At 45.5% G+C, this 26,343-nt stretch overlaps 1 protein-coding gene across 2 annotated transcripts; it reads left to right on the plus strand.

Moving 5' to 3' along the window:
* Positions 1-4,445: 4,445 nt before the first annotated feature.
* Positions 4,446-26,343, plus strand: LOC118936286. 2 transcript variants are annotated; one of them, XM_036969103.1, is made up of 15 exons: positions 4,446-4,551; positions 8,841-9,063; positions 9,279-9,413; positions 10,768-10,905; positions 18,463-18,558; positions 18,745-18,795; positions 19,491-19,640; positions 19,808-19,918; positions 21,234-21,383; positions 21,684-21,821; positions 21,946-22,065; positions 22,786-22,918; positions 23,058-23,173; positions 23,356-24,944; positions 25,425-26,343. In XM_036969103.1, exons 1-15 carry the CDS (start codon positions 4,532-4,534, stop codon positions 25,633-25,635), a joined length of 3,381 nt encoding a protein of 1,126 aa, XP_036824998.1. In that variant the 5' UTR covers positions 4,446-4,531; the 3' UTR covers positions 25,636-26,343. The 2 variants fall into 2 exon arrangements, with proteins under 2 accessions (XP_036824998.1, XP_021445992.2); XM_021590317.2 differs by lacking the exons at positions 4,446-4,551; positions 8,841-9,063; positions 9,279-9,413; positions 10,768-10,905 and adding an exon at positions 11,351-11,434.

The raw sequence follows: 26,343 nt of genomic DNA on the forward strand, positions 1-26,343 counted from the left end.
GATGACGGTCAATCACCCTTGGTCTGGGGCTCCATGCAAGATCTTACCTCGTGGGGCATCAATGATCATGAGGAAGGTGAGGGATCAGCCCAGAACTACACGGCAGGACCCGGTCAATGACCTGAAGAGAGCTGGGACCACAGTCTCAAAGAAAACCATTAGTAACACACTACACCATCATGGATTAAAATCCTGCAGCGCACGCAATGTCCCCCTGCTCAAGCCAGCGCATGTCCAGGCCCGTCTGAAGTTTGCCAATGACCATCTGGATGGTCATCTAGACAGAAATAGAGCTTTTTGGTCTAAACTCCACTTGCCGTGTTTGGAGGAAGAAGAAGGATGAGTACAACCCCGAGAACACCATCCCAACCGTGAAGCATGGAGATGGAAACATCATTCTTTGGGGATGCTTTTCTGCAAAGGGGACAGGACGACTGCACCGTATTGAGGGTAGGATGGATGGGGCCATGTATCGCGAGATCTTGGCCAACAACCTCCTTCCCTCAGTAAGAGCATTGAAGATGGGTCGTGGCTGGGTCTTCCAGCATGACAACGACCCGAAACACACAGCCAGGGCAACTAAGGAGTGGCTCCGTAAGAAGCATCTCAAGGTCCTGGAGTGGCCTAGCCAGTCTCCAGACCTGAACTCAATAGAAAATCTTTGGAGGGAGCTGAAAGTCCATATTGCCCAGCGACAGCCCCGAAACCTGAAGGATCTGGAGAAGGTCTGTATGGAGGAGTGGGCCAAAATCCCTGCTGCAGTGTGTGCAAACCTGGTCAAGAACTACAGGAAACGTATGATCTCTGTAATTGCAAACAGGTTTCTGTACCAAATATTAAGTTCTGCTTTTCTGATGTATCAAATACTTATGTTATGTAATAAAATGCAAATTAATTACTTAAAAATCATACAATGTGATTTTCTGGATTTTTGTTTTAGATTCCGTCTCTCACAGTTGAAGTGTACCTATGATAAAAATGACAGACCTCTACATGCTTTGTAAGTAGGAAAACCTGCAAAATCGGCAGTGTATCAAATACTTGTTCTCCCCACTGTATATCCATACACACATGCATACATATACACATAGTGTGGGGCAAAAAAGTATTTAGTCAGCCACTAATTGTGCAAGTTCTCCCACTTAAAAAGATGAGAGGCCTGTAATTTTCATCATGGGTACACTTCAACTATGACAGACAAAATGAGAAAAAAAATCCAGAAAATCACATTGTAGGATTTTTAATGAATTTATTTGCAAATTATGGTGGAAAATAAGTATTTGGTCAATAAACTTTTGCTATCTCAATACTTTGTTATATACCCTTTGTTGGCAATGACAGAGGTCAAACGTTTTCTGTAAGTCTTCACAAGGTTTTCACACACTGTTGCTGGTATTTTGGCCCATTCCTCCATGCAGATCTCCTCTAGAGCAGTGATGTTTTGGGGCTGTTGCTGGGAAACACGGACTTTCAACTCCCCCCAAAGATTTTCTATGGGGTTGAGATCTGGAGACTGGCTAGGCCACTCCAGGACCTTGAAATGCTTCTTACGAAGCCACTCCTTCGTTGCCCGGGCGGTGTGTTTGGGATCATTGTCATGCTGAAAGACCCAGCCACGTTTCATCTTCAATGCCCTTGCTGATGGAAGGAGGTTTTCACTCAAAATCTCACGATACATGGCCCCATTCATTCTTTCCTTTACACGGATCAGTCGTCCTGGTCCCTTTGCAGAAAAACAGCCCCAAAGCATGATGTTTCCACCCCCATGCTTCACAGTAGGTATGGTGTTCTTTGGATGCAACTCAGCATTCTTTGTCCTCCAAACATGACGAGTTGAGTTTTTACCAAAAAGTTATATTTTGGTTTCATCTAACCATATGACATTCTCCCAATCTTCTTCTGGATCATCCACTTTTCTTTAACCATTTATGTTCTTTAATACAGGGCCGACATACAAGTTCCTTCGTTTTTTCCCCTTCTACTTGCCTCTTCCATTTTTGTGGTAATGCTGCAATTAATTGGTTGTAATTTTGGGTAGAGCAGACATTTCCATATGTCTGTGTTAGCTGCATGTGTGACAACTCCACCAGTCCTATTTATGATATCATTCACTAAAATGATACCTTTTAAAAAAAAATATTTTGACAAATACAGTTTTTTTGATCAATTAGTATATTTGAATTTAACCACAATATTTGTTGTACTATTTGTTCCGTCCTTTCAGGTGGATTAAACTGAAATTGCAACCAACTTTCTAAGGCTTGTTTAAAAAATAAAGATATTTTGGAGAAGATTTCCTTTTCAAACAATCGAAAGTGTGCCGGTGTAATCTGAATGAAGGGAAAAAGGCCCTTCCTGAATATAGGATGAGACAGTTGTACCAATTGACAAGAGAACCCGTTTGGATTTAAGTATAACTTTTGTATGACTGATGCCTTTAGTGAGAGGTCTAATGCTTTAATATTGAATAATTTCTGCCCAACAAATTCATATTCGTTATACAAATAGGCCCTTCTAATTTTGTCTGGCTTGCCATTCCAAATAAAACGGAATATTGTTTTGTTCATATAATTTAAAAGCAGGTCACTAGGTGTAGGTAAAACCATAAGCAAATAGGTAAATTGTGATATGACTAAAGAGTTAATCAGGGTGATTTTTCCACAAATAGACAGGTTTTTTTCATAGGGCAGGGCAGCTCTAACCAACATCTCCTATCTCATCTCATTGATTGGAATCCAGTTTAGCTGACTCCTGACTCCAATTAGCTTTTGGAGAAGTCCTTAGCCTAGGGGTTCACATACTTTTCCAACCTACACTGAATGTTTAAATTATGTATTCAATACAGACAATAACAATACAGTAATTTGTGACTTAGATGAAGTTGATGAAGTTCAGATCTAATTGTACAACCAATTTATGCAGAAATCCCGATTATTCCAAAGGGTTCACATATTTTTTTATTGCCACTGTAGATAGATGGCACTCAAGTTTAGTTTTTAATGTCAGGTGCACAAGTACAGTGAAATGCCATGTATTGGATTGTATGATATTAGACAGCACTTTTTAACATTGTCTTTAGTAAAATCACCTGTAACAATTCAAACTACTAAATAAAGAATATCTTCTAAAATGACCTGGTATGCAGTTATTATGACTAAGTGTTAGATACTGTTCTATTCGGTGTATGACTGTAAGTGTTAGATACTGTTCTATTCAGTGTATGACTGTAAGTGTTAGCTACTGTTCTATTCAGTGTATGACTGTAAGTGTTAGATACTGTTCTATTCGGTGTATGACTGTAAGTGTTAGCTACTGTTCTATTCAGTGTATGACTGTAAGTGTTAGCTACTGTTCTATTCAGTGTATGACTGTAAGTGTTAGATACTGTTCTATTCGGTGTATGACTGTAAGTGTTAGCTACTGTTCTATTCAGTGTATGACTGTAAGTGTTAGCTACTGTTCTATTCAGTGTATGACTGTAAGTGTTAGATACTGTTCTATTCGGTGTATGACTGTAAGTGTTAGCTACTGTTCTATTCAGTGTATGACTGTAAGTGTTAGATACTGTTCTATTCAGTGTATGACTGTAAGTGTTAGATACTGTTCTATTCAGTGTATGACTGTAAGTGTTAGCTACTGTTCTATTCAGTGTATGACTGTAAGTGTTAGATACTGTTCTATTCGGTGTATGACTGTAAGTGTTAGCTACTGTTCTATTCAGTGTATGACTGTAAGTGTTAGATACTGTTCTATTCGGTGTATGACTGTAAGTGTTAGCTACTGTTCTATTCAGTGTATGACTGCAGCATACATGATGTATAGCTTTGTTTTCTTGCTCATTAATTGCATGTCTGTCTGTGTGGTCTGTGTGTGTATGACGGTGTAATGGTGTGTATAACATCTGGTATGTAGTCTCTGCATTCCTCGACGTAGCATTAGCTTATTAAACTATACTTCTCTGTCTTTTTTGCTCTCTTTTTATCGTTACCCTGTCCCCTCTCTCCCCCCCTGTCTCTTCACCTGTCGCCACATCCCCTCTCTAACCTTTTCCACTTTTATTCCCACGTCCTCTCTACATGTCTGCTGATCTGTCTGTCATTTGACAGTTATCTTGTTTTTCAATCACCTCGTTCGTCAGTCAACTACCATTCTGTGTCTCACTCTCTGTTTTCTAACCCTTATAGGCGGTGCTCTTCACATCTCTCTAGGTAGAGACGCCTCACAGGGTTTTAGAGGACATGATCACTTCCTGTAGAACTATTACCTACTCAGAATGATCGATATGAAACAACACAAACCATCTAGTCAAAATAAATGAATCAGCGCCACCCTCATAACAAACACCACTGCTACACATTAACTAGGCCGTAGCGCAGATTTGTTATCTTAGGAATCCAGTTTTTCTCGTCAGGCCAGTTAGAGGGCAGGGGTGCTAGAGAAAGGGAGGGAAGGAGGCAGGATAGGGAGGGACCGAATCAAAGACAGAAAGACGGAGAGCCAACAGAAACGAAAGATGACTGTCTGAATCAACATGGATCCAACCGAAGCCAGGTAATTAATTGACTTTATTTTATTACCGTAGAAGTAGACTTGTGAAGGCACTATCTGGGACATTGTATCTTTGATTATTACACTCAATCAATGCCTTGACAATCTGACGCTTCTTCTTTGTACAATAATCAGTACACTTATACTGTGTTGTAATGTGTTCGTTTTATGATGTGTGTTGATTTGAGGTTCCCCTCAGAACATCACCAACATGGCTGCTGTGTGTTGGCCTGGTGTCAACACAAATAGATGATTGTGTTTCAATGATACTTGAAGTCACCAGTATTAATGGATTTTTACTAGTGAGATATAGTGAATGTAAACAGCAAAGACTGTTTTTACTAGTGAGATATAGTGAATGTAAACAGGTGGTTGACATCTTGTCATGAGTGTCTGATTAAATCACTGAGGTCATGGAGCAGGCGTTTTGATGTTAGGCACTGTGGCGTGGATTGTGTGTGAATGTGTAAGAGAGACTATGTACGCTCTTTGAAAGCATGCAGTGCGTGTGTATCTTGTATCGTGTGTATTATTCACTGCTTTAAAGCTCTAGATTGGGGTTTCCCAAACTCAGTCCTGGCCCCCCCCATGCACGTTTTGGTTTTTGCCCACAGCTGACAATGAGTTGGTTATTTGAATCAGCTGTGTAGTGCTAAGGTAAAAACCAAAACATGCACTCAGGGAGAGCCCCAGGACCCAGTTTGGGAAACACTGCTCTAAATTACTGTAGGTTGATGTCTTTGGTGTGATGGATGTATGGCTGGGAACTCAAGGTACATTTTTGCTATGTAACCCAAAGCCCTTAGAGGACATACTGTAATTGGTGTATTTGGGTGAGGGTCAGGTATGTGTGAATTTGTGTAAGGTGTAGTTGTTTTTTAGGTTTCACCTTGGTCATACTGTAACTAAAGCTGAGAGCCCTGTGACTCTACCAGTGCCAGATTGAGGCTATTCCTGGCATCTGTTATTTCCCCCTTACTGCTAGCCTGCGTACCTGACAATGCATTCATCATTGCATAGAGGTAATCATTGTCATCATCATTATAGATTTTTGGCAAGATCATAACAGCTTGACTGAGGCAGAAACAAAGTGGTATTAAGGTCACAATACCTTGTCACTACATTGTGTTTCAATGGCCTGTAGTGGTTTACATTCTGCAGCCCATGTCTTGGTTTTATTTACTGTGCTCATGCTAAATGGGAGGTATCGATGTGTGTGTTTTGTTAGAAATGTAAGTTCCTCTGTCTTCTTAGTTCCTCAAGTTTCATTTCCCCTCATTGGACTTCCCCCTTTTGGTTCCTTGTTCATTTAAGTATCTAACCTTTATTTACCAGGTCAATCATTAAGAATACGTTCTCTTTTAAATGAACTACATAGTAATCCCATGTTCTGCCTAGTCTCCTTTCTACTACCGCCCTCCCTCCATCTCTCCCTCTGCATCTCTCCCTCTGCATCTCTCCCTCCATCTCTCCCTCTGCACCTCTCCCTCTGCATATCTCCCTCTGCACCTCTCCATCTCTCCCTCTGCATCTCTCCCTCTGCACCTCTCCCTCTCCATCTCTCGTTCTCCATCTCTCCCTCCATCTCTCCCTCTGCATCTCTCCCCCTGCATCTCTCCCTCTGCACCTCTCCCTCTGCACCTCTCCCTCTGCATCTCTCCCTCTGCACCTCTCCCTCTGCACCTCTCCCTCTGCATCTCTCCCTCTGCACCTCTCCCTCTGCATCTCTCCCTCTGCATCTCTCCCTCTGCACCTCTCCCTCTGCACCTCTCCCTCTGCATCTCTCCCTCCATCTCTCCCTCTGCATCTCTCCCTCCATCTCTCCCTCCATCTCTCCCTCCATCTCTCCCTCCATCTCTCCCTCTGCATCTCTCCCTCTGCATCTCTCCCTCTGAATCTCTCCCTCCATCTCTCCCTCTGCATCTCTCCCTCTGCTTCTCTCCCATCTCTCTCTGTGTCTCTCCCTCCCTCTCTCTGCGTCTCTCCCCCCATCTCTCCCTCTGCACCTCTCCCTCTGCATCTCTCCCTCTGCATCTCTCCCTCTGCACCTCTCCCTCTGCATCTCTCCCTCTGCATCTCTCCCTCTGCTTCTCTCCCATCTCTCTCTGTGTCTCTCCCTCCCTCTCTCTGCGTCTCTCCCCCCATCTCTCCCTCTGCACCTCTCCCTCTGCATCTCTCCCTCTGCACCTCTCCCTCTGCATCTCTCCCTCCATCTCTCCCTCTGCATCTCTCCCTCCATCTCTCCCTCCATCTCTCCCTCTGCATCTCTCCCTCTGCATCTCTCCCTCTGCATCTCTCCCTCCATCTCTCCCTCTGCATCTCTCCCTCTGCATCTCTCCCTCCATCTCTCCCTCTGCATCTCTCCCTCCATCTCTCCCTCTGCACCTCTCCCTCTGCATCTCTCCCTCTGCATCTCTCCCTCCATCTCTCCCTCTGCATCTCTCCCTCTGCATCTCTCCCTCATCTCTCCCTCCATCTCTCCCTCCATCTCTCCCTCCATCTCTCCCTCTGCATCTCTCCCTCCATCTCACCCTCCATCTCTCCCTCCATCTCTCCCTCTGCATCTCGCCCTCCATCTCTCCCTCTGCATCTCACTCTCCATCTCGCCCTCCATCTCTCCCTCTGCACCTCTCCCTCTGTCTCACCCTCTGTCTCTCCCTCTGCGTCTCTCCCTCCATCTCTCTCTCTGTGTCTCTCCCTCCATCTCTCTCTCTGTCTCTCCCTCCATCTCTCTCTCTGTGTCTCTCCCTCCATCTCTCTCTCTCTGTCTCTCCCTCCATCTCTCTCTCTCTGTGTCTCTCCCTCAATCTCTCTCTCTCTGCGTCTCTCCCTCCATCTCTCTCTCTGCGTCTCTCCCTCCGTCTCTCTCTCTGCGTCTCTCCCTCCGTCTCTCTCTCTGCGTCTCTCCCTCCGTCTCTCTCTCTGCGTCTCTCCCTCCGTCTCTCTCTCTGTGTCTCTCCCTCCGTCTCTCTCTCTGCGTCTCTCCCTCCGTCTCTCTCTCTGCGTCTCTCCCTCCGTCTCTCGCTGCATCTCTCCCTCCGTCTCTCTGTCTCTCCCTCCATCTCTCTGTCTCTCCCTCCATATCGCTCTGTCTCTCCCTCCATCTCTCTGTGTCTCTCCCTCCATCTCTCTGTGTCTCTCCCTCCATCTCTCTGTGTCTCTCCCTCATCTCTCTCTCTGTGTCTCTCCCTCCATCTCTCCCTCTGCTTCTCTCCCATCTCTCTCTGTGTCTCTCCCTCCATCTCTCTCTCTGCGTCTCTCCCTCTGCACCTCTCCCTCTGCATATCTCCCTCTGCATCTCTCCCTCCATCTCTCCCTCCATTTCTCCCTCTGCATCTCTCCCTCCATCTCTCCCTCTGCATCTCTCCCTCCATCTCTCCCTCCATCTCTCCCTCCATCTCTCCCTCTGCATCTCTCCCTCCATCTCACCCTCCATCTCTCCCTCTGCACCTCTCCCTCTGTCTCACCCTCTGTCTCTCCCTCTGCGTCTCTCCCTCCATCTCTCTCTCTGTGTCTCACCCTCTGTCTCTCCCCCTGCTTCTCTCCCTCCATCTCTCTCTCTCTGTGTCTCTCCCTCCATCTCTCTCTCTGTGTCTCCCTCCATCTCTCTCTCTCTGTGTCTCTCCCTCCATCTCTCTCTCTTTCTGTGTCTCTCCCTCCGTCTCTCTCTCTGTGTATCTCCCTCCATCTCTCTCTGTGTGTCTCTCCCTCCTTCTCTCTCTCTGCGTCTCTCCCTCCGTCTCTGCGTCTCTCCCTCCGTCTCTCTCTCTGCGTCTCTCCCTCCATCTCTCTCTGCGTCTCTCCCTCCGTCTCTCTCTCTGCATCTCTCCCTCCGTCTCTCTGTCTCTCCCTCCATCTCTCTGTCTCTCCCTCCATCTCTCTCTGTCTCTCCCTCCATCTCTCTGTCTCTCCCTCCATCTCTCTGTGTCTCTCCCTCCATCTCTCTGTGTCTCTCCCTCCATCTCTCTGTGTCTCTCCCTCCATCTCTCTGTCTCTCCCTCCATCTCTCCCATCTCTCTCTGTGTCTCTCCCTCCATCTCTCTCTCTGCGTCTCTCCCTCCATCTCTCCCTCTGCTTCTCTCCATCTCCCTCTGTGTCTCTCCCTCCATATCTCTCTGTGTCTCTCCCTCCATCTCTCTCTCTGCGTCTCTCCCTCCATCTCTCCCTCTGCTTCTCTCCATATCTCTCTGTGTCTCTCCCTCCATATCTCTCTGTGTCTCTCCCTCCATCTCTCCATCTGTAGGCCCCAAGCATTAGGCCAACATTGTGTTTATGCTCTCTTATCTCTTCAGCCTTTCCTCAAAAGAAACAACGTCTTTCAATGAAGGAAGGGGAGGTGATGTGACTCAGCCAGAGGAAGTGGTGGAGCAGTGGAGGAATGGAGGAGAGGAAGAGAGACAGAGGGAGGTGGAGAGAGAGGCGGGCGTGACAGATGGACTAACTCTGGCTGCAGAGACAACTACCAACCACAGGGTGTCAGCAGACCAACGCAGATTCAATACTGTGGGATACCATGTGAGTGCTATGAACTTCAGCTTCTGTTTGTAGATGCAGGATCAGTTTGAAATCATCCCTAAACTTGAGGCCCCCATGACACTTAATCTACATCCTGAAGACAAATGCTAGAAACTTCACCCAGCCAACCAGAAGGCTATGTGTACTTCCTAATATTCAAGCTACCACAACAAACACATACTGTATATTGACATTATATTCTCCATCATTTTCAGAGGAAGCTGAAGCATAAAGTGGTGGCAGACTATACCACGGTGAGTAAGGGAGCGTCTGGAAGTTTCAAACCCCGAGCAGCACTGAGACAGGTCCTGTTCAGCCAGGGAGCGACTGACAAGAGCCCCATGCCTGAGGTACTTTCCTCCCATGCACTTAACTTGTCCTCTACACACATGAATACACCCTGACACGCACATGTACAGACACGCACAGCCAGTGCCACTGTCCACATACTTACTGAAAATAGGAATTCGGCAAATGTACACTCCAATTGTTCACTCAAGCATATCTGCTATGAGCCCATTTCTAACTAAATTTGATGATAACGGTGGAGGTGGCGGTGGTGTGTATACAGTTGAAGTCGGAAGTTTACATACACTTAGGTTGGAGTCATTAAAATTTGTTTTTCAACCACTCCACAAATTTCTTGTTAACAAACTCTAGTTTTGGCAAGTCGGTTAGGACATCTACTTTGTGCATGACACAAGTAATTTTTCCAACAATTGTTTACAGACAGATTATTTCACTGATAATTCACTGTATCACAATTCCAGTGTGTCACAAGTTTACATACACCAAGTTGACCGTATCTTTAAACAGCTTGGAGAATTCCTGAAAATGATGTCATGGCTTTAGAAGCTTCTGATAGGCTAATTGACATCATTTGAGTTTATTGGAGGTGTACCTGTGGATGTATTTCAAGGCCTACCTTCAAACTCAGTGCCTCTTTTCTTGATATCATGGGAAAATCAAAAGAAATCAGCCAAGACCTCAGAAAAATAAATTGTAGTCTGGTTCATCCTTGGGAGCAATTTCCAAACGCCTGAAGGTACCACATTCATCTGTACAAACAATAGTACGCAAGTATAAACACCATGGGACGACCACAGCTGTCATACCACTGTTCTGTCTCCTAGAGATGAATGTACTTGGTGTTTATACTTGCGTACTATTGTTTGTACAGATGAACATGGTACCTTCAAGCGTTTTAAAATTGTTCAAGGAAGAACCAAACTCTTCAATTTCTTTTTCTGAGGTCTTGACTGATTTCTTTTGATTTTCCCATGATGTCAAGCAAAGAGGCACTGAGTTTGAAGGTTGGCTTTGAAATTCATCCACAGGTACACCTCCAACTGACTCAAATTATGTCAATTAGCCTATCAGAAGCTTCTAAAGCCAATTTCCCAAGCTGTTTAAAGGCACAGTCAACTTAGTGTATGTAAACTTGTGACCAACTGGAATTGTGATACAGTGAAATAATCTGTCTGTTAACAAATGTTGGAAAAATGACTTGTGTCATGCACAAAGTAGATGTCCTAACTAACTTGCCAAAACTATAGTTTGTTAACAAGAAATTTGTGAAGTGGTTGAAAATCAAGTTTTACTGACTCCAACCTAAGTGTATGTAAACTTCCAACTTCAACTGTATATATATATATATATATATCCCTCTTTCGCACACTCGCTCTCTCTCTTTCTCTCTGTCAGGGCGCAGGGCAGTTGGATGCTCTGAAGCGGACTCTGGAGGCGTTCCCAGTACCAGTGTGTCTGAACTGGAGCTTGGGGGGGGAGAGGACAGGAGCCACACTGGAGAACAACTGGACTGATATAGTACACAATCACTCGGTAACCAGATTTACCTACTGATCAATGCAAGTCATGATAGGCATATTATCTAGTTAATACAGAGCCTCGCAAAGTATTCACCCCCCCTTGGAATTTGTCCTATTTTGTTGCATTACAACCTGCCATTTAAATGGATTTTTATTTGGATTTCATGTAATGGACATACACAAAATAGTTCAAAATGGTGAAGTGAAATTATTTATTTTTTTATTTTTTTATTATAAAAATAAAAACCGGAAAAGTGGTGCATTCGTATGTATCCACCCCCTTCGCTTTGAAGCCCCTAAATAAGATCTGGTGCAAACAATTACCTTCAGAAGTCACATAATTTGTTAGATTGCACACAGGTGGACTTTATTTAAGTGTCACATGATCTGTCACATGATCTCAGTATATATACACCTGTTCTGAAAGGCCCCAGATTTTGCAACACCACCAAGCAAGGGGCATCACCAAGCAAGCAGCATCACCAAGCAAGCGGCACCACCAAGCCAACAGCACTATGAAGAACAAGGATCTCTCCAAACAGGTCAGGGACAAAGTACAGATCAGGGTTGAGTTATAAAAATATATCAGAAACTTTGAACATCTCACGGAGCACCATTAAAACCATTATTAAAAATAAAAAGAATATGGCACAACAACAAACCTGCCAAGTGAGGGCCACCCACCAAAACTCGCAGACCAGGCAAGGAGGGCATTAAACAGAGAGGCAACAAAGACACCAAAGATAACCCTAAAGGAGCTTCAAAGCTCCACAGCGGAGATTGGAGTATCTGTCCATAGGACCAATTTAAGCCGTATACTCCACAGAACTGGGCTTTATGGAAGAGTTGCCAGAAAAAAATAAGCAAAGATGTTTGGTGTTCGCCAAAAGGCATTTGGAAACGCACAAACCTATGGGAGAAGGTACTCTGGTCAGAGCTGCTAAAGCAACACTTGGGTGGTTTAAAGGGAAACATTTAAATCTCTTGGAATGGCCTAGTCAAAGCCCAGACCGCAATCCAATTGAGAATCTCTGGTATGACTTAAAGATTGCTGTACATCAGCGGAACCCATCCAACTTGAAGGAGCTGGAGCAGTTTTTCCTTGAAGGATGGGCAAAAATCCTAGTGGCTAGATGTGCCAAGCTTATAGAGACATACCCCAAGAGACTTGAAGCTGTAATTGCTGCAAAAAGTGGCTCTACGAAGCTCTACGAAGTGTTGACTTGGGGGGTGAAGTGTTGTGCACACTCAAGTTTTCAGTTTTTTGGTCTGATTTCTTGTTTGTTTCACAATAAAAAATATTTTGCAACTTCAAAGTGGTAGGCATGTTCTGTAAATCAAATGATACAAACCCCCCCAAAAATATATTTTAATTCCAGGTTGTAAGGCAACAAAATAGGAAAAATGCCACGGGGGGGTGAATACTTTCGCAAGCAACTGAATGAATGATCCCTCCGTACCTTTTACAACATATCTCTTTCTCCCACCCTCTCTCTCTCTCTCTCTCTCTCTCTCTCTCCCTACCTTTTACAACATATCTCTTTCTCCCACCCCCTCTCTTCCTACCTTTACAACATATCTCTTTTTCCCACCCTCTCTCTCTCTCTCTCTCCCCCTACCTTTTACAACATATCTCTTTCTCCCACCCCCTCTCTTCCTACCTTTACAACATATCTCTTTCTCCCACCCCCTCTCTCTCTCTCTCTCTTCCTACCTTTACAACATATCTCTTTCTCCCACCCTCTCTCTCTCTCCCTACCTTTTACAACATATCGCTTTCTCCCACCCCCTCTCTCTCTCCCTACCTTTTACAACATATCTCTTTCTCCCACCCCCTCTCTCTCTCCCTACCTTTTACAACATATCTCTTTCTCCCACCCTCTCTCTCTCTCCCTACCTTTTACAACATATCTCTTTCTCCCACCCTCTCTCTCCCTACCTTTTACAACATATCTCTTTCTCCCACCCCCTCTCTTCCTACCTTTACAACATATCTCTTTCTCCCACCCCCTCTCTCTCTCTCTCTCTTCCTACCTTTACAACATATCTCTTTCTCCCACCCTCTCTCTCTCTCTCCCTACCTTTTACAACATATCTTTCTCCCACCCTCTCTCTCCCTCTCCCTACCTTTTACAACATATCTCTCTCCCTATCTTTTACAACATATCTTTCTCCCACCCCCTCTATCTCACCCTACCTTTTACAACATATCTCTCTCTCCCACCCCCTCTATCTCTCTCCCTACCTTTACAACATATCTCTTTCTCCCACCCCCACCCCCCTCTCTCTCTCCCTACCTTTTACAACATATCTCTCTCCCACCCCCTCTATCTCTCTCCCTACCTTTTACAACATATCTCTTTCTCCCACCCCCACCCCCTCTCTCTCTCCCTACCTTTTACAACATATCTCTCTCCCACCCCCTCTCTTCCTACCTTTACAACATATCTCTTTTTCCCACCCTCTCTCTCTCTCTCTCTCTCTCTCTCTCTCTCTCTCTCTCTCTCTCTCTCTCCCCCTACCTTTTACAACATATCTCTCTCCCACCCCCTCTATCTCTCTCCCTACCTTTTACAACATATCTCTTTCTCCCACCCCCACCCCCCTCTCTCTCTCCCTACCTTTTACAACATATCTCTCTCTCCCACCCCCTCTATCTCTCTCCCTACCTTTTACAACATATCTCTTTCTCACACCCTCTCTCTCTCTCCCTACCTTTTACAACATATCTCTTTCTCCCACCCTCTCTCTCCCTCCCTACCTTTTACAACATATCTCTTTCTCCCACTCTCTCTCCCTACCTTTTACAACATATCTTTCTCCCACCCTCTCTCTCTCTCTCCCTACCTTTTACAACATATCTCTTTCTCCCACCCTCTCTCTCCCTACCTTTTACAACATATCTCTCTCTCCCACCCTCTCTCTCTCTCTCCCTACCTTTTACAACATATCTTTCTCCCACCCTCTCTCTCCCTCTCCCTACCTTTTACAACATATCTCTCTCCCTACCTTTACAACATATCTCTTTCTCCCACCCCCACCCCCCTCTCTCTCTCCCTACCTTTTACAACATATCTCTCTCCCACCCCCTCTATCTCTCTCCCTACCTTTTACAACATATCTCTTTCTCCCACCCCCACCCCCCTCTCTCTCTCCCTACCTTTTACAACATATCTCTCTCCCACCCCCTCTCTTCCTACCTTTACAACATATCTCTTTCTCCCACCCCCTCTCTCTCTCTCTCTCTTCCTACCTTTACAACATATCTCTTTCTCCCACCCTCTCTCTCTCTCCCTACCTTTTACAACATATCGCTTTCTCCCACCCCCTCTCTCTCTCCCTACCTTTTACAACATATATCTTTCTCCCACCCCCTCTCTCTCTCCCTACCTTTACAACATATCTCTTTCTCCCACCCCCTCTATCTCACCCTACCTTTTACAACATATCTCTTTCTCCCACCCTCTCTCTCTCTCCCTACCTTTTACAACATATCTCTTTCTCCCACCCCCTCTCTTCCTACCTTTACAACATATCTCTTTCACCCACCCTCTCTCTCTCTCCCTACCTTTTACAACATATCTCTCTCTCCCACCCCCTCTATCTCTCTCCCTACCTTTACAACATATATCTTTCTCCCACCCCCACCCCCTCTATCTCTCTCCCTACCTTTTACAACATATCTCTTTCTCACACCCTCTCTCTCTCTCCCTACCTTTTACAACATATCTCTTTCTCCCACTCTCTCTCCCTACCTTTTACAACATATCTTTCTCCCACCCTCTCTCTCTCTCTCCCTACCTTTTACAACATATCTCTTTCTCCCACCCTCTCTCTCCCTACCTTTTACAACATATCTCTCTCTCCCCCTACCTTTTACAACATATCTTTCTCCCACCCTCTCTCTCCCTCTCCCTACCTTTTACAACATATCTCTCTCCCTATCTTTTACAACATATCTTTCTCCCACCCTCTCTCTCCCTCCCTTTTACAACATATCTCTCTCTCCCACCCTCTCTCTCTCTCCCTACCTTTTACAACATATCTCTCTCCCTACCTTTTACAACATATCTCTTTCTCCCATCCTCTCTCTCCCTACCTTTACAACATATCTCTTTCTCCCACCCTCTCTATCTCTCCCTACCTTTTACAACATATCTCTCTCTCCCTACCTTTACAACATATCTCTTTCTCCCACCCCCTCTATCTCTCTCCCTACCTTTACAACATATCTCTTTCTCCCACCCCCACCCCCCTCTCTCTCTCCCTACCTTTTACAACATATCTCTCTCCCACCCCCTCTATCTCTCTCCCTACCTTTTACAACATATCTCTTTCTCCCACCCCCACCCCCCTCTCTCTCTCCCTACCTTTTACAACATATCTCTCTCCCACCCCCTCTATCTCTCTCCCTACCTTTTACAACATATCTCTTTCTCCCACCCTCTCTCTCCCTACCTTTTACAACATATCTCTTTCTCCCACCCTCTCTCTCCCTACCTTTTACAACATATCTCTTTCTCCCACCCTCTCTCTCCCTACCTTTTACAACATATCTCTCTCTCCCACCCTCTGTCTCTCTCTCCCTACCTTTTACAACATATCTTTCTCCCACCCTCTCTCTCCCTCTCCCTACCTTTTACAACATATCTCTCTCCCTATCTTTTACAACATATCTTTCTCCCACCCCCTCTATCTCACCCTACCTTTTACAACATATCTCTCTCTCCCACCCCCTCTATCTCTCTCCCTACCTTTTACAACATATCTCTTTCTCCCACCCCCACCCCCCTCTCTCTCTCCCTACCTTTTACAACATATCTCTCTCCCACCCCCTCTCTTCCTACCTTTACAACATATCTCTTTTTCCCACCCTCTCTCTCTCTCTCTCTCTCTCTCTCTCTCCCCCTACCTTTTACAACATATCTCTCTCTCCCACCCCCTCTATCTCTCTCCCTACCTTTTACAACATATCTCTTTCTCCCACCCCCACCCCCCTCTCTCTCTCCCTACCTTTTACAACATATCTCTCTCTCCCACCCCCTCTATCTCTCTCCCTACCTTTTACAACATATCTCTTTCTCACACCCTCTCTCTCTCTCCCTACCTTTTACAACATATCTCTTTCTCCCACCCTCTCTCTCCCTCCCTACCTTTTACAACATATCTCTTTCTCCCACTCTCTCTCCCTACCTTTTACAACATATCTTTCTCCCACCCTCTCTCTCTCTCTCCCTACCTTTTACAACATATCTCTTTCTCCCACCCTCTCTCTCCCTACCTTTTACAACATATCTCTCTCTCCCACCCTCTCTCTCTCTCTCCCTACCTTTCACAACATATCTTTCTCCCACCCTCTCTCTCCCTCTCCCTACCTTTTACAACATATCTCTCCCTATCTTTTAAAACATATCTTTCTCCCACCTCCTCTATCTCACCCTACCTTTTACAACATATCTCTCTCTCCCACCCTCTCTCTCTCCCTACCTTTTACAACATATCTTTCTCCCACCCTCTCTCTCTCTCTCCCTACCTTTTACAACATATCTCTTTCTCCCACCCTCTCTCTCCCTACCTTTTACAACATATCTCTCTCTCCCACCCTCTCTCTCTCTCTCTCCCTACCTTTTACAACATATCTTTCTCCCACCCTCTCTCTCCCTCTCCCTACCTTTTACAACATATCTCTCTCCCTACCTTTACAACATATCTCTCTCCCACCCCCTCTATCTCTCTCCCTACCTTTTACAACATATCTCTTTCTCCCACCCCCACCCCCCTCTCTCTCTCCCTACCTTTTACAACATATCTCTCTCCCACCCCCTCTCTTCCTACCTTTACAACATATCTCTTTCTCCCACCCCCTCTCTCTCTCTCTCTTCCTACCTTTACAACATATCTCTTTCTCCCACCCTCTCTCTCTCTCCCTACCTTTTACAACATATCGCTTTCTCCCACCCCCTCTCTCTCTCCCTACCTTTTACAACATATCTCTTTCTCCCACCCCCTCTCTCTCTCCCTACCTTTACAACATATCTCTTTCTCCCACCCCCTCTATCTCACCCTACCTTTTACAACATATCTCTTTCTCCCACCCTCTCTCTCTCTCCCTACCTTTTACAACATATCTCTTTCTCCCACCCCCTCTCTTCCTACCTTTACAACATATCTCTTTCACCCACCCTCTCTCTCTCTCTCCCTACCTTTTACAACATATCTCTCTCTCCCACCCCCTCTATCTCTCTCCCTACCTTTACAACATATATCTTTCTCCCACCCCCACCCCCTCTATCTCTCTCCCTACCTTTTACAACATATCTCTTTCTCACACCCTCTCTCTCTCTCCCTACCTTTTACAACATATCTCTTTCTCCCACCCTCTCTCTCCCTACCTTTTACAACATATCTCTCTCTCCCACCCTCTCTCTCTCTCCCCCTACCTTTTACAACATATCTTTCTCCCACCCTCTCTCTCCCTCTCCCTACCTTTTACAACATATCTCTCTCCCTATCTTTTACAACATATCTTTCTCCCACCCTCTCTCTCCCTCCCTTTTACAACATATCTCTCTCTCCCACCCTCTCTCTCTCTCCCTACCTTTTACAACATATCTCTCTCTCCCTACCTTTACAACATATCTCTTTCTCCCACCCCCTCTATCTCTCTCCCTACCTTTACAACATATCTCTTTCTCCCACCCCCACCCCCCTCTCTCTCTCCCTACCTTTTACAACATATCTCTCTCCCACCCCCTCTATCTCTCTCCCTACCTTTTACAACATATCTCTTTCTCCCACCCCCACCCCCCTCTCTCTCTCCCTACCTTTTACAACATATCTCTCTCCCACCCCCTCTATCTCTCTCCCTACCTTTTACAACATATCTCTTTCTCCCACCCTCTCTCTCCCTACCTTTTACAACATATCTATTTCTCCCACTCTCTCCCTACTTTTTACAACATATCTTTCTCCCACCCTCTCTCTCTCCCTACCTTTTACAACATATCTCTTTCTCCCTACCTTTTACAACATATCTCTTTCTCCCACCCTCTCTCTCTCCCTACCTTTTACAACATATCTCTTTCTCCCACCCTCTCTCTCCCTACCTTTTACAACATATCTCTTTCTCCTACCCTCTCTATCTCTCCCTACCTTTTACAACATATCTCTTTCTCCCACCCTCTCTCTCTCCCTACTTTTTACAACACATCTCTTTCTCTCACCCTCCCTTTCTCTCCCTACCTTTTACAACATATCTCTCTCTACCTACCTTTTACAACATATCTCTTTCTCCCACCCCCCCCTCTATCTCTCCCTACCTTTTACAACATATCTCTTTCTCCTACCCTCTATCTCTCCCTACCTTTTACAACATATCTCTTTCTCCTACCCTCTCTATCTCTCCCTACCTTTTACAACATATCTCTTTCTCCCACACTCTCTATCTCTCCCTACCTTTTACAACATATCTCTTTCTCCCACCCTCTCTCTCTTTTACAACACCTCTCTCTCCTCTCTCTCTCTCTCTCTCTCTCTCTCTCTCTCTCTCTCTCTCTCTCTCTCTGATCAGATGATGTGTAAGACCCAGAGGCACCAACAGGAGGTGCTGTGGGAGTTGGTCCATACTGAGCTCACCTACATCAACAAGCTCACTGTTGTCACTGACGTAAGTCAGACAGACACCCTGCTCTCATTACTGAAAATGTATCAATGTCTTTCAGTGATGTGTCCATAACAACCATGGGCTATTCATAATAGAAATATGATAATAGCTACTGTTATCTGTATAGCATATTTTATTGCAATGTCATTTTTCAATGTCCGTGTTTGTTTGGGTCATTATGTTTCTCAGTTGGTGATGGCAGCTCTTACCAACCTGCACCAGCATGGATTCCTCTTAGAGGTCAGTCTATATGAGCTGGGTTCTCATTCACAGGGTTTTCTGCAGGGGACATTTTCTCTAGAACTCACTCTCTGGTCTTTGGGCCTATCTGTGTTTCCCGGCTGACCACTCAAATAGATGTGTTGCAATGAACTAAGCATGTGCTTTTGAGCTGGATCTTGCATGATCTGACTGGGTTCAGGTGTGTGTGTGTTTTCATGAATGACTTTGACTTTTGGTTGAATTTAAAACCAGTACGCATTTCAAGGGGGGGCCCTTGGGCCTAGTTGAAACCGGCTGCTGTAGTACAACATACTGTACATACAGTACATACTGCTGAGCCGACATACTAACACACTGAGAACATCTGCTCTATCTGACACAGAACACACCAGGGCAGATGGAACATTCAGCTCAATAACAGAATGTTAGATAATTCCGCTGAGAATGTGGAAAGTATCTGAGAATGTGGGGGAGTGAGTTCTGCAGAGTTCTTCAGCTAGACACTGCAGCTTTGTCAAACAATTTCCCTCTTCATCTTTTTTTATCACAAAAGGTCTACAACTATCATATCTTTTTATTGACTTTAGACAAACACAAATTTCAACACAATGGCATTGACACTTCCAAAAAATCAGAGGTGTGGGGTTGATTGTAGGTTCAAAATCAAGAAAGCAGTATCATCACCCTCTTTTTCCTGTCCCTCTCTTCCGCAGGTGGCACCTGAGAGCCTCTTCTCCAACCTTCCCTCCATCCTCAGCGCCCACCGGCTCTTCTGGCAGGAAGTGATGTATCCCATGTTACAGGAAGTCCGCAGGACGGGGAAGCCCTTTGACCCCCTGGGGTTAGAGGCAGGATGCCTGCAGGTACAGTACTGACTGTCAATCAGATTTAGTATCAGGTTCACATATGGGATGAAAGTATGAGGGTCAAACGGGGGTGAAAGGAAGGAATGGAAACACGGGTCATGGGTTTAAAACATGTTTGTTTACAGCAATCTTTGTCTAATCCCATCCCCACCCTCTGTCTGTAGTTCCCTGAGCGTTTCTCCACCTATCTGCACTACTGTTGTAAGGAGGAGAGCACCGTGGACATTACGAGCAAACTGACAGACACCAACCTGCACTTCCACACCTACTTAATGGTGAGTTAAACACGCACACACAAACACATTTTTTATACTTTATTTGAATCCACAAATCATAATTCATATAAACATCTCAGGACAAGGATATCTGGACACATAGGGAAACAGATAGCCCCTTCTTCTTCACACAGAAAGGCTGTCCATGACTGCTGACACAGAGCAGTACCTCGCTATCAGCTTTGTCTTATGAGGCCTGCTATCTGAAGTCCAGGTACTGTCAGCCTGTGAACATGGCAGAGACTACCCAATATCACCGTAGCAAGCATGCACTGTTATGAGGCTGTTCAGGAGTGACATGAGGGGCTGGTATTTAAGCAGCTTGTCAGAAAAGGACTGCTCCATGTAGTAGTCCAATGAGCAGCCCACCTCCAGAATCAGCCCCTCCCTCTGGCCTCCCCCACAACAACAATATCTGGCTTATTCAGCAGACAAGAAAACACATGATCATCAACATCAAACCAGGCTCCTCTTCAAAGAGAATGTTTGTGTATGTTCAGTTGGTGACTCCACTTGTCTCACCTCCGTAGCCACCAGGTCAACAAGGCGGTCATGTCTAGGTCATGTCTCAGTATGAACAGAAACCATTAACAACATGTGCAACAGACTCCTTTACGTTTACCTCAGGGTGGAAAACACAGAAGGGATCATGGTTTGCAGGGTCCAGAGAGCTAGGTTGTATTTTGTTGGTAGAACTTGCCTTAACAGTAAAGGTGAGAATGTCCTTGAGAATAGCAGCATTATGGTACATGGAATGGGACACACACACACACCACTTCATACACAAGCCCCCTTCTTGTTTACATATTGCATGCACACCCTTTCACTCTCACCCAAAGTCACTCTGCGTCACACACATGGTTCTCCAAACTACCCTTCATTACGGTAACACAGTCTGGAACATCAGTGAATTGAGTCATAGCATCCACAGAACTTCTTCTGTTATTGATCATGTTCTAGTGGTTTTGATGATCACCATATCCAGGCCTTCTGTTATTAGTAATATCCTGAAGGCCAAACACTTGTACCACCAACGCTCTGACCTAATGACTCAGAGCCTAGCCTGCACATTGTCTTCTTAAAGATTAGAACGTGTTTTGGGCTGTTTTTTGCTGTCTAAGCACTTTTACAGCTTGTTCAAAGAATCTCCAATATGAGTTTTTCAAGCCTTTGAATTTGTCCAGTACCATGTAGCAATAATATTTCATACACAGTAACAACACTGTATTTACATGAGTTCTACCGAGGCCATAACTTTGGGTATAAGGTCTAGAGACTCTACTAGAAGATATAATGTTATTCTCTGTGTCCATAGTGGGTGGAGACACACCCCCAGTGTGAGCGGATGCGTCTGGGAGACATGCAGGCCAAACCCATCCAGAGGATCACCAAGTACCCCCTGCTGCTGAAGGCTGTCCTCAAGACCACCCAGGCTCCCCACACTCAGCACACACTCAGGGGCATGGTGAGTGAAGAGCTGTCCTTTTCAATCAAGGCCTTTTTATTCAGTTTGTCAGGCCTGAGGCTGATCATGTTCATTAGAAAAGGAAGTTGCGCGTTCCAGCGCCATTTTCTTACTAGCTAATTGCCTCTACTAGTAATAGATGAAAAGGCAAATTAAGGAAATCTCTCTGTCCCACACACACACACACACACACTCCTTCACTCTGTTTCTCTCTCTCTCACTCTCTCTCTCACTCATTCTCTTTTTTTTCTCTATCTCTCTCTTTCTATCTATCTCTCCCTATCCCTCTCTCTCCTCCAGTTGGCTTGTGTTAATGGGTTTCTGGACAGCATCAATGACTACTTGAGGCTTAAGGATGATGAGCAGGCCCTCTCGCTTTCCGCCCAGAAGATAGAGGGATATGACGTGATGGAGGGGATGAATGAGGAAATCGACAAGGTGAAAGAGAGAAGAAAAACCTTTCTAGGAACAGGATAGGAAACTACACCAACCCTAGAAAACAATATATATACTGTAATGTGTGATGCAGACAGTGAGTAGTCAATGTTGATGTCATCCACAGCATGTCAGAGAGTTCTGCAGTTTTGATTTGACGTGCCCTGTCAGAGGGGTGGGTCCTGGTGTCATACGCAAGCTGCTATTGGAGGAGACCCTGAAGATCAGAGGAAGGAAGGATCACAAGGTAGGTTGAGTGACAGAATCTAACTCTGTTCCATTGAAACATTGACTTCCATGTAGAGGATTCTTCCTAAAATTATCATCTCATTAGCACGGACTTTGATGATAACTATGACTATAACTTTGATGTACTTACTACGACTGTGATATGTGGTTGTCTCACCTTGCTATCTTAAGATGAATGCACTAGGCCTCCCGGGTGGCGCAGTGGTTAAGGGCGCTGTACTGCAGCGCCAGCTGTGCCATCAGAGTCCCTGGCTTCGCGCCCAGCCGCGACCGGGAGGTCCTTGGGGCGACGCACAATTGGCCTAGCGTCGCTTGGTCGGTAGGGATGTCCTCATCGCGCACCAGCGACTCCTGTGGCGGGCCGGGCGCAGTGCGCGCTAACCATGTGTCGGTGTAGCCTCCGACACATTGGTGCGGCTGGCTTCCGGGTTGGATGTGTTAAGAAGCAGTGCGGCTGGTTGGGTTGTGTATCGGAGGACGCATGACATTCAACCTTCGTCTCTCCCGAGCCCGTACGGGAGTTGTAGCGATGAGACAAGATACTACAACAATTGGATACCACAAAAATTGGGGAGAAAAAGGGGTAAAAATTCAACAAAAAAAAAGATGAATGCACTAACTGTAAGTTGCTCTGGATACGAGCATCTGCTAAATGACTAACATGTAAAATATAGATGTCATGTTTCTTTGGGCTTGTTGCTACTGTTATGTGGTGAAGCTGGAGGTGACAGCCCTGCTCTTCTCTGACGTGCTGCTGGTGACCAAGGTCCAGAAGAAGGCAGAGAGACTGAAGGTAGTTCGCCCCCCACTGGCCCTGGATAGAACACACTGTGACACACTCAAAGATGGCTGTGAGTACAGTCATTGACCATACAGTACATATCCTAGAAGTGGGAAGAGGAAACGTTGCTCTGTCTCTTGCTACAGAGACCAGTTGTAGAGTTTTAAATGACAGTTCTCTCTTTATCTCTCCCTCTCTCCATCTCCCAGGTTCGTTTGTGGTGGTGGAGGTGAGTGTTCTGGGCTGTGCGGCAAATGTCTACACCTTTTCCACCTCCAGCCCAGAGAGCTGCTCTACATGGATCTTCACCATCCACAAGGCACAGGTAAACAGACAGAAAAATACTGACTAAAATGGTAATGACATGATTTATTGTAGTTACCTTTTGGTCTCTTTGGTATTAAATCAATGAATGAATGATTAAATGCACAATGTACATATTGTGTAACATACAGTGATATCGATGCTCTACTCTTATCCCTCTTTCTTTCTTCCATTCATTGACAGGAAACACTGCAGGGCCTGAGAGAGACAGAGGCCAGCAGACGACTGCAGACCAAACAGAGAGACCTACAGCTACAGGAACAAGCCACACCCCCTACAGAGCCCAAGATTACCATTGTAGATCAGCTTCCTGACCAATCAGAAGCACAAATCCCTTTTTCTTTGGAGGTGAAACCTGTTGAGGAACTTCTCATCCAATCAGTGAATGGGACATTGGTGTCCATAGCAACAGAAGCGGAACAACCAACTCAGGAACCAGTGCTCTATAAAGATGAAATGTTGCCAGGACAACCACGCAAGCTCAGTGACATTCATAACCAATCATTTGCAGGCGGGGTAATGAAAAAGGGGCAAGGAGGTGGCAGGGTCATGGATGAGGTTATGATGTCAGAGGCAAGGGTGAGCGAGATTGGAGACATCAACCAATGGGAGGAGGGGATTGAGTCCAGGGGGATAAAAGAACGAAGGGTGACCTGGACCCATTCCAGACCGTCTAACTCTCTACCTCGAGTGGCAACAGAAACCTTTCAACCCAAACCCAACGGGCCGCACAACCTGTTGCTAGGCGGATATCCTAACATAGATCACGACATAGACTACCCACGACACCAATCCAGCACTTTCCCACTTTCTCCATGCAGGGAAAACAATGAAAAGGTTTCTATCACTATTAGTCCAATGGAATCCCAAGGATTTCTCTCACAGGGAGGACGAGCCACATCCACACGGAGGAATTCTGTCCCCCAGTCAGTGGAGCAACAAGCCATGAGGAACTCGTGGCTCACCCAATCAGGAGAGGAGGCTTTAGTGGAATCACGGAGGTTTTCTCGGAAGCTGAATTCACCACGGTTACGCAGGAGAAGGCCAATAAACATTGAGCAGACTGCTGCCCCTCAGATGTCACAAAGTGGATCTGACAGCTCTGGGATGGCCCAGTCTGAACCACACACAAACTCTTCCTCCAACTCTGATTCAGACTGCAACCAGAAACTCAGGGGTTCCTACCAACACAACTCAGGTTCCTCCGGACAGAGCTCTGACTCTCACCTGGTGCTCAAGCTGGGGTCCTTGAAGATGAACGGAGGGGTGTTCTGGGACATGCCTGCAGAGAGAGAGTCCTCCCCAGAGCCCCACGCTTTCTCTAGGCCAGAGCTGCCTAAAGCCATCCCAGAAGAAAAAGAAAACACCCCAAAAAGCACTAAGTTGAAGACCCAGAGGAGCACGTCCATACCAGATATCAGCTTCCAAGGAGGATATAATTCTCTTCTGACCTCAGCCAAGCCCTCCAACGCGCGAATAGCCCACTCTCCCCCTCCTGGGTTGGATCCATACTTGCACCCCTCCCCTCTGGAGAGCATTTTGAACCGGGCCAAGGAGAGAAGAAAGGACAGAGGGAGAAGAGAGGGACAGGGGAAATCTCCAACCTTCAGAACATGGGCTCTTCCTCCTTCTCCGTCTTTCTCCACCACTCCGTCCCAGTCGCCCAGTGAAGGGGATAGAGAGACTGAGTGGGAAGAGGTGGAGCTGGTCAGACGGCTGGCCCCCAGATGGATAGAGGAGAGGGTGGACGGAGATGAGGAGAAGAAGAGCAGGTGAGTTTTACGTCAAAACTCAGTTGGAAATCAAATAATAAAAGGTCTTGAAAGTATGCATGATCAGTTTGAAGATTCATCTATTGAAATGACTCAGTCAGGTAGGTGTGGGTGGCTGATGACCACTATGGAACAGTTTTATTCTGGGTTATTTTATCACTCTACCTACTGGGCTGATTACCATGTAGTGTAGGATCACTATGTTCAAATCGTTATTCTTGGAAGTTGCATTTACTGTCATAACCATGACATGCCACCCGTAACCATGGTTCATGCCATGACAACCACGTCATCATAACCAATCTAGCCTGATCACCAGATTGGTGTTCACTTTAGCCAACTACTTTGTTAATGTCACGCCAAACATTCCAGTGAACAACATGGAAGTAGACTAAAGCAGAAACAAATCTTGTGACTAAGCTATTTGCAATCCAACAAGTTTATCTCCATTGTAAAAGTTTTTTTTCCCCTCTCTTCTAGCCCCGCCTTCCCTGATGGCACCAGCGTTGATTGGGCAGGCTGGTGCTTTGAAGCCGATGAGGTCCTGGATCAGCTGACCCCAGAGGACAGTTGCGTTGGGGTTGATGAGGAGTGGTGGGAAGCGGCTGAGGTGGGGCTCAGCCAAACTTTGACCTTGAGAGACTTCCAGCGAATCGGCACGCATGAGGACGGGACGATTAGTCAGGTGTAGTTCTGCATAGGGTACTGGGAGTCCTTCATTCTCCAAGACTTTATCTGCACTTTATGGGGAATAATATGTCATTTGAGATTTTCACTGTGCCGGAGTAGACATATAACAACGTGATACTTTTCCACAGCAAGATGTTGATTGAGTGAGCTGATTGACACCAAATGTTGAATTTCAGTTTGTTGCATGGAATGTTTGTGAGTGATTTGGAGTTTGTGATTATGAGTCTGAGTGAACATCAGAATCATTTTCTTCAACCTGCATAATATTGTTAGAGCTACAGATGTAGGATCTTCATTTGATCCCTCTTTTGTTGCTGAGGTTTTTCCTGCAACGCTGGAAATGCAGATAAGCTTTGTGATTTACATAAATGTACTGAAAACCCACACCAACACATGGTTATATTAACAATATTGCACTTTTCATGTAGCCTACTTTTGGCTGATCAAGCAACATTATGGACTAATTGTTCAAATCCTGTTGCTGTAGCATTATTAAGATCCTACATCTGTAGACGCCTGTACTGTCTTATACACGTGTACTTTTTTGATGTTTTGTCAGTTAAGTGAAATGCTCTACATACTGCACATACATGTTTCATTGAACTTAATTTGAGTTGTTAATTTATAAGAGTAACTGCATATTTGGTATTGTGACCCATTGGGGAGATTCATACTGATACATTGTAATAAAGAGAGAGATTTAAACCAA

Source organism: Oncorhynchus mykiss, chromosome 3 (genome assembly GCF_013265735.2).
Source record: "Oncorhynchus mykiss isolate Arlee chromosome 3, USDA_OmykA_1.1, whole genome shotgun sequence".
NCBI lineage: Eukaryota > Metazoa > Chordata > Actinopteri > Salmoniformes > Salmonidae > Oncorhynchus > Oncorhynchus mykiss.